This window comes from Oncorhynchus clarkii, chromosome 18 (assembly GCF_045791955.1).
Source record: "Oncorhynchus clarkii lewisi isolate Uvic-CL-2024 chromosome 18, UVic_Ocla_1.0, whole genome shotgun sequence".
Classification (NCBI taxonomy): domain Eukaryota; kingdom Metazoa; phylum Chordata; class Actinopteri; order Salmoniformes; family Salmonidae; genus Oncorhynchus; species Oncorhynchus clarkii.
This window is the reverse complement of record NC_092164.1, coordinates 3,255,807-3,264,977: the sequence shown is the minus strand read 5'-3', so window position 1 is coordinate 3,264,977 and position 9,171 is coordinate 3,255,807. Positions and strand designations below refer to the sequence as shown.

General features: G+C 39.1%; 1 protein-coding gene across 1 annotated transcript in view; it reads left to right on the top strand.

The window, feature by feature from the left end:
- LOC139372892 (zinc finger protein 879-like) overlaps window positions 1-1,841 on the top strand; it is a 63,810-nt gene extending 61,969 nt beyond the window's left edge. Inside the window, exon 2 of the mRNA XM_071112749.1 lies at window positions 740-1,841. Coding sequence (XP_070968850.1) covers window positions 740-1,641 — 902 coding nt within the window. The 3' untranslated portion in view covers window positions 1,642-1,841. The remainder of the gene's footprint in view (window positions 1-739) is intronic.
- The last annotated feature ends 7,330 nt before the right edge of the window (window positions 1,842-9,171 follow it).

Genomic DNA, 9,171 nt, shown 5'->3' with positions numbered 1-9,171 from the left:
TGTCAACATGAAAGATGAAGAAGAGGAGGAGAAGATTGGGACATCTGTTTCTCATGGTAAGAGCAGATTCTGTTATTTATTCGAACTTCCCACTGTGTATTAAAAGTTGCTGTAGAGCTGTTTCATGATGAACTGTTTCAATGAGAAGGTAGATGTTATTTCATGCTACTGAGACTTGGTGGTTTGACACCAGTAACGGGAATGTTTTATTCACTGGGCTGTCTGGAGTGATCAGATAGGAGACTAAAGAAGGGAAGTTGACAAACTGCCAGTGTTTTAAAGTTCTATGAAATTAGTATTTTTTTAACCTATTATTTAACTAGGCAAGTCAGTTAAGAACAAATGATTATTTACATTGTCAGCCTGGTTACTAACCCTTGTGATAGTGAGTGGATGATATTGCTCATAATTTTCATGACTTTCACCCACTTTTAAAACAGTTTATTCCCTTTTGTATTGTACAGCCTACTGATATGAATACATATGTTACCCGGTACAGCCAGAAGAGGACTGGCCACCCATTTGAGCCTGGTTTCTCTCTACGTTTCTTCCTAGTTTCCTGCTTGCTGGGGAGTTTTTCGTGGCCACTTTGCTTCTACAACTGCATTGCTTGCGCTTTGGGGATTAAGGCTGGGTTTCTGTAAAGCAATTTGTGACAACTTCTGATGTAATAAGGGCTACATAAAATAGATGTGTATATCACACCAACTGACTGGTTCTTCTGATGTTGTTCACACAGGAGACCGTGTTGAGACATTCTCTACATCCAGAGAGCAACAGCAGGAAGATCACAAAGCGAAGAGGTCTCACCACTGCCCACATTGTGAGGAGATTTTCCCATTTCTGTCAAAGCTTAAAATACACCTAGAAATACACACAGGAGTGAATCGGTATTCCAATACTGATGGTGGGAAGAATTTCACATCATTAAAGGCTCTGACAGTTCATCAGAGAGTGCATAGAGGAGAGAAGCCTTACTCCTGCTCTGACTGTGCAAAATGCTTCACAACATCAACTGAGCTAAAAGTTCATCGCCGAACACACACAGGAGAGAAGCCTTACTCCTGCTCTGATTGTGGAAAGAGTTTCTCTCAACTGGGCACCTTAAAACAACATGAACGTATACACACAGGAGAGAAGCCTTACTCCTGCTCTGACTGTGGGAAGAGTTTCTCTGTACTGGACCACTTAAAAACACATGAACGTATACATACGGGCGAGAAGCCTTACTCCTGCTCTGACTGTGTAAAATGCTTCACAACGTCAACTGAGCTAAATGTTCATCAGAGAACACACACAGGAGAGAAGCCTTACTCCTGCTCTGATTGTGTAAAATGCTTCACAACATCAACTAGGCTAAAAGTTCATCAGAGAACACACACAGGAGAGAAACCTTACTTCTGCTCTGACTGTGGGGTGAGTTTCTCTCTACTGGGCCACTTAAAACGACATGCACGGATACACACAGGAGAGAAGCCTTACACCTGCTCTGACTGTGGAAAGAGTTTCTCTCTACTGTGCCACTTAAAACGACATGCACGGATACACACAGGAGAGAAGCCTTACTCCTGCTCTGATTGTGTAAAATGCTTCACAACATCAACTGGGTTAATAGTTCATCAGAGAACACACAAAAGTTAAGCTTTACTCTTCTTTGAATATGGGAAGAGTCTCTGAACTGAACCACTTAAAATAACATGAACATATACACAGGAGAGAAGCCTTACTCCTGCTCTGACTGTGGAAAGCGTTTCTCTCGAGTGGGCCAGTTAAAATGACACCAAGGTAAACATAAAGGAAATAGGCCTTACCCCTGATCTGACTAGAAAATGTTTTAAAACAGCTGAATGTTTTAAAACAGCTGAGCTAAAAAGTCACCAGAGAACACACATAGGAGAGAAGCCGTACTTCTGCTCTCATTGTGGCAAGAGTTTTTCCCGATTGGGTAATGTAAAAACACACCAACGGATACACACTTGAGAGAAGCCTGATCACTGCACTGACTGTGAGAAGAGATTATACAGATTGGGCCATTTAAAACGACACCAATGTATACATAGAGAGAAGACTCATCAGTTCTCTCAGACCAGCTAAGATTAGACACTCCACTTAATTCTCAACTCATTAAGTAATTGGCAACGTTGAATTGGATCAAATGACAAGTGTAGAACACTCTATTGTAATCCTATAGTTTCTCACTGTGAGAGAACAATGCAGAGGAAAGCGAGCGTTATAGAATGTCAGCCTCTACTTTACTGATCAGTGCGCACCTTGTCAGTTTTGGTGTGTTTTGTTAGTTTCTACTGTAAAGATAGAGATTAATTTACGGTTGAATATCCTCTGTGAGACGTCTCACACTGGAGTCTGATGGTTGACTGGGTGGTACTGCTTCCCTCTGCAGGTTTCTGCGGGAATGAGCTAGGAGACACAACATACTCTGAGTGTACAAAACATTACGGACACCTGTTCTTTTCATGACATAAACTGACCAGGTGAATCCAGGTTAAAAGCTATGATCGTTAATAATGTAGTTTTTGTGTATTTATTATGGATCCTCATTAGCTTTCAGCAAAAATCAACAAACTGCTATTGCAGTGGGCTAAGGAATGAAAACACTGGACACTAGAAAATTGGAAAACTATTGCCTGGTCTGATGAATCCCTGTTCCTGCTGTTTCACGCTGATGGGAGGACTGGGGTATGGAGGAAACCACGAGGACATACATCCAGTGGTGGAAAAAGTACCTTAATAGAAAATGACTCAATTAAAAGTGAAAGTCACCCAGTAAAATACTACTGGAGTAAAAGTCTAGAAGTATTTGATTGTAAATATACTTAAGAATCAAAAGTAAAAGTATGAATAATTTCAAATTCCTTAAAATTAAGCAACTGTGTTGTTTTTTATATATTACAGATAGCCAGGGGCAGACTCCAACACTCAGACATCATTTACAAACTAAGCATTTGTGTTTAGTGAGTCTGCCAGATCAGAGGCAGTAGGGATGACCAGGGATGTTATCTTGATAAGTGTGTGAACTGGACCATTTCCTGTCCTGCTAATCATAAAAATGTAACGAGTACTTTTGGGTGTCAGAGACAATGTATGGAGTAAAAAGTGCGTTATTTTATATTGGAATTTGGTGACATAAAAGTTGTCAACAATATGAATAAATGTAATATGTATATAAATATAAAAATATAAATAGTAAAGTAAAGATACAACTAAAGTAGTTCTTTAAATAATTTATTCTTAAATCCACTCCGTGTGTCAGCATTGCAGGCTGGTGGTGTGATGGTTGGGGTGTGTTTTCAGGGCACACATTGGGCCTCTTGATAAAAGTTGAGCAATGTTTGAATGCCACAGGATATCTAAATAATTACTGCCAATCAGGTGCATCCTTCATGGCAGCAGTGTATCCATCTGCAAATAGATTTTTTCAGCAGGATTACGCCACAAGGCTTGTCCAGGAATGGTTCCAAGAACATGACAGTGAATTCAGCTTACTGCAGTGGCCTGCCGAGTCACCAGATCTCAATCCAATTGTTCATCTGTGGGAGGAGATGGAACGAGCTATTCAGAGTAGAGATCCACTCCCAGCCAACCCAACATATCTGTGGGAAGCATTGGAGTCAACATGGGCCAGAATCCCTGTGGAACGCTCTCAACACCTTGGACATTGAGGATGTTCTGACGACAACGGGGGTGCAACTCCTAATGTTTAGTGTATATCAGAAAAGATGGTGTGATGATCCGTTTTCAGCATTAGTTTGGGTGGATTATTTAATATTACTAAACAACTTTTGTTTAATGATGAACAGGCTATGAATCATCTAATTGTGTTTATTAAATTGTATTTTAATAGTAGATTCATTATTTTAGTCATTGATGATGAATGTGTTTGAATAACTGTATTGAAGTTAATTGATCTGGCGGCAGGTAGCCTAGCGGTTAAGAGTGTTGGGCCATTAACTGAAAGGTTGCTGGTTTGAATCCCAAGCCTAGGTGAAAGATCTGTTATTGTGCCTTTGAGCAAGGCAATTATCTCTTCTTTGTCCTGTAAGTTGCTCCGGATAAGAGCATCTGCTAAATGACAAAAATGTAATGAAAAATGTTTGTACATGAATTTATGCTGGGCAACTGCTTTTTTTTCTCTTGTGTATAATTAAATGAAATAAACTGTTTGAAGTGAAGTACTGTATATACACACAATACACAACATTACCACTGTGTTTACCCTGGTCAGAGGGACAGGGCCATAGTAAGCTAGACTTTGCAGCTGCTGTTGTTAGTAGCCTACAGTTTCCATGCAATAACACATGTCAGATTGCTAATGATTAGGTGTATAGGCTGCTACATTTCTGCAAGAGTTTTTGCTTGTGTCTATCGGGAGTGATGTATTATCAGGCTTGCTAAAGAAGCTACTAGAGGGAAGTGGAGAGTGCGCCTTGAGCTTTGTGTGTTGTGTTGTGCCCGGCCTGCCCGACATGGTCAAGAGAGGCAAAGGGCATGCAGCAGCACTCCGAAGTGAAGACCTGTACAAAATTGTATGATTGTAGTACAATGAAGAAAATATAGCATGGTATTTTCGTGGAATGGTAGTGACCAAAAAAACATGTTTTCCATTGTACTGGGCCTAGAAACATAGAAGAAACTGCCAGATGTGTCATAATAGCCTGGAAGTAAAGCTGCACTGGGAGACACATTTGAAATGGAATACATTGAATACATTCAGCAGGGTGGAACAATCACAGTAAAACATGATTTAAATGTATTGTTGGAAGGGCTGTGGTCACCATTCATGTAATGGATTAAATATATACATCAGAGGGTATTGGGGAGCTATTTCATAGGGTTTTCATGGGTACATTATTTACCCATTTCAATCTTATACCAACCAACCCTATGCTTGGTGTGACTGTTATGGACAGAGCAGACCTTCTGATATGCCCCTAAATATTGTAATATGCAACCTGGAATTAACATGTAAGAGGACCAGTGCTTCTACAGTGAATCACATCTGTGCTGTTTGAGAGAGATGTTAGACTACATTGAATCGTTGTTTCCTCTTCTGGGTGCACTGGTGGGGAACAACATAATTTCAATTCACAGAGACAATGAATATTTCACATTTAGCCCTATATCCACACGTTTGAATTATCCTATTAACAAATAGCCTATAGCTGCCCAATTCATAGTCCTAGACAGTGTAGGCTACACTACACATTTAACACGTGGTTAGTGGGCTAATCAAATAAATGACCATAACATAATGTTGGATCTGATTACAGTGGTAAAATCACCAATGTCTATATTAATGCGTAGGATGCATGATATATCTTGAACATATCGGAATCGCCGATATTAGCTACAAATGCTACGGCCGATGTCTAGCTTAACGCCAGATGTGCAAAACCGATGTCAAAGTTGACGTGCATACTTATATAACGAAGGTACGTGACGTGATGACGCCACGTAAAATGTTGCGCTATACGTGCAACACAGCATTCCTAAACTCGCCCACAATGTCTACCAGTCAACAAGTAAACATTTCAGCAAGACATCTCAAAGGTGAAATCCATTAAATGCAAGATAATGGAATTCATTGCCCTTGACAATCAACCGTTCACTGTCGTGGGTGATGTTGGCTTTCGCCGACTGGTCAAGCACCGGTTAACACAACCAAGTGCGCTATTTTTCCGATGTTGCCCTACCAGAGTTACACAGTAATAGCGTCACTACTATTAGCTTCACGACATACATATTACGGAACGCCGTTTAGGTCTTTGCGTGTCAAAAATGATACAGTAGCACTGTCAAAGCTGTACAAAAATGTCAGCAAACACCGACCACGAACGATGTGTTTACAATACCGCGTTGGTAATAAAGCATTATTTGTTCGACCGCAACTTCTGGGGTAGCTAGCTTTAACTTGGTAACCTAACTAGCACCAATACAACCAGCCTGAACACAATGGCCAGTAAAAACTGCAGTCATTTTCATTATTCTTAGCAATGATTTCGGAATCCTTGTAAGTAATAGCTAGGTTGCCACTTGTGGTTCGCCTATTGAAATTGAACGTTATAAGAAGCCAGCTAGCTTCTTTAAACTAGTGAGATTTGTCTGGACCGGGTTATGTGTTGTGAAGCTAGTCGAAATAAGGATTAAGCACAATAGTGGAATTTGCGGTTTGCCTTCAAAATAAAAGTGTGTAATTGAAAGTGATGCAAATGAATACAAATAGTATAATTACTTTTATTTTGAAGGCTTACTGAAAAGCCCACTATTGCTGCTAATCCTTATTGTGGCTAGCTTCACATAGATGGGTCCGACCACCATTAATCAAATAAGAACTGTCTTATAAATTAGGGTTATTTTAGATGATGATACCTAGCTAAATTGTTAGCTAGCTAACTATAGCTACTGTGTCTTTTTTGGCACGCAAAGACCCAAACGGCGTTCCATAGAAGTCCTGGTTGAGAATGAAGTGACTGAACAAATTAACGAAACAGCACAGCAAGTAAGTTAAATAAATGGGTTTTGATTATGTTTTAATGGTAATGGAGACATACTTAAATGCCAACAAAATAACTTTTTTGGTAACACTTTTGTGGTGTGTGTAACCTTTATTTAACTAGGCAAGTCAGTTAAGAACAAATTCTTATTTTACAATGACTGCCAGGACGACGCTGGGCCAATTGTGTGCTGCCCTATGGGACTCCCAATCACGGCCGGATGTGATGCAGCCTGGATTCGAACCAGGGACTGTAGTGACGCATCTTGCACTGAGATGCAGTGCCTCAGACCGCTGTGTCCATGTGTGTTGTGTTAACTATTTAACTGTACTAGAATGCTTAAAACGCAGCTTTTTTTTTACATTGGTTTTCGCGGTATCAGTTTTTTTGTTATATCCGTGCATCACTATTAACAGGCCACCTGTTCTATTAAATATATGGTTGTTTGTAAATATTTTTGGAAATGAAACCTGTTGAAACGGCTTTTTATCTGAATATCTTCTCCACTCGGTCTGGAAAGAAGATCTAATAGTGGCTGAGACCAAACTATTTAAGAATGTACATATTTTTATCGGTTTCTCCAAATACCTGAGAGGAAATGTCATTACCACCATGTCATAAAAATGTGCTATTTTAGTTGAAACGGAAATGACAGAAATTGCACCTACGGTGTTCTATATAACATTTCACATGAATTGTATATATATATTTTTACTATTTGGAAGTTTCCTTAATTACATTTATTCATTATTGTCGTGTCTAAATGTCCATATCTGCCTTGATGATACTCAGAAACATGTATTTACCACATCAAAATCTTAATATTTTACATTACTTTAGAAATTATCTTAAGAACAAGCATATGAGGTTCACATATGGGAAAAATAATTTATAGCAGTTGTAATTGAATACACTTTTGCAACAAAAATATGTACCGTGATGGTAATGACTTAGCGTTGTGGTAATGACATTTCATATAAAACAACTGATGAAAAATACCATGAAACATTTTAATGTCACAGTAGTACATGTTTAATTTGATTGAAGATATAGATCAGACCATTTGTTCCAATTCATCCCAAAGGTGTTCGATGGGGTAAAGGTCAGGGAAATGTGCGGGCCAGTCAAGTTCTTCCACACTGATCTCAACTAACCATTTCTGGAAACAGGAAAGGGCCTTCCACAAAACTGTTGCCACAAAGTTGGAAGAACAGAATCATCTATAATGTCATTGTATGCTGTAGCATTAAGATTTCCCTTCACTGGAACTAAGGGGCCTAGCTCAAACCATGAAAAACAGCCCCAGACCATTATTCATCCTCCACCAAAATGTACAGTTGGCACTCTGCATTTGGGGCAGGTAGCGTTCTCTGGCATCCTCCAAACCCAGATTTGTCCCTCGGACTGTAGATGGTGAACCCTTGATTCATCACTCCAGAGACCGCATTTCCACTGCTCCACAGTCCAATGGTTAGCTTTACACCACTCCAGCCGACGATTGGCATTTGTGCATGAGGATGCCAAGAGTGTGCAAAGCTGTCATCAAGGCAAAGTGTGGCTACTTTGAAGAATGTAAAATATATATATTTTTTAAATGATTTTAACACTTTTTGGGTTACTACATGATTCCATATGTGTTATTTCAGAGTGTTGATGTCTTAACTATTATTCTACAATGTAGAACATAGTACAAATAAAGTAAACCCCTTGAATGAGTAGGTGTGTCCAAACTTTTGACTGGTACTGTATGTGTATAAAACAATATAATTCAGCACATAATAACAAAATAAACATATTTAATAAAAGCAATCACATTCAACTACATAGAGGTCCTCAATCAATAATGTAAACTGCCTGAGTGGCACCAGCACATCTAGCTGCAGCGAACTCTGCAAATTGTTCCACAAATTATGGGCAAAAAAATCTAAACGCAGATTTTCCCAAATATGTGGAGACTGAAGGGATCGCTAGTGTTATCCATTCCTGAGAACGGGTTTGGTAACTTATGATTCTTAACTTAATTAATTAAGTTACATTTGTAGGGAGTTTCTGTAAAATTGCTTGGAAATAAATAAAAGAGAATGCAGCTCTCTTCTTATAGACAGAGAGATCCATCATACATTTTTATACAGACTACAATGATGAGTCCTAACATTGTCCTCTGTGATAAAACGTATTGCGGAATGGTAGACTGCGTGTCAACGCAAATGGTCCAGGTGGCCATTTGATGAATTGTTCAGCAAACTTATGGCTTGGGGGTAGAAGCTGTTAAGGAGCCTTTTGGACCTAGACTTGGCGCTCTGGTACCGCTTGCGGTGCGGTAGCAGTGAGCCAATTACAAATAGTACATAGTGCTGCCTAAAACAAACTGCAACCATGTACTATATGTTTTTTTGTCATTTATGCATTTATTTGAATTTGGGAAACCTACTATAGGTTAAGTTCACTTACGTTGCCTAGTTTTATAGCTTGAACGTTGTCTAATGTGAATGAATGTTTTGTTGTCAATGCTTAGCTACCTGATCTATTGAAATGAGATAATTGAACAAGAAAAAATATGATGTATTTTTAGAGAATAAAGAAAGTGACAGAACTGTCAAGACTAACTTTTGTGTCCGTTTCTCTTTATTACTACTTGCCGACACAGATTAAGTCTGAG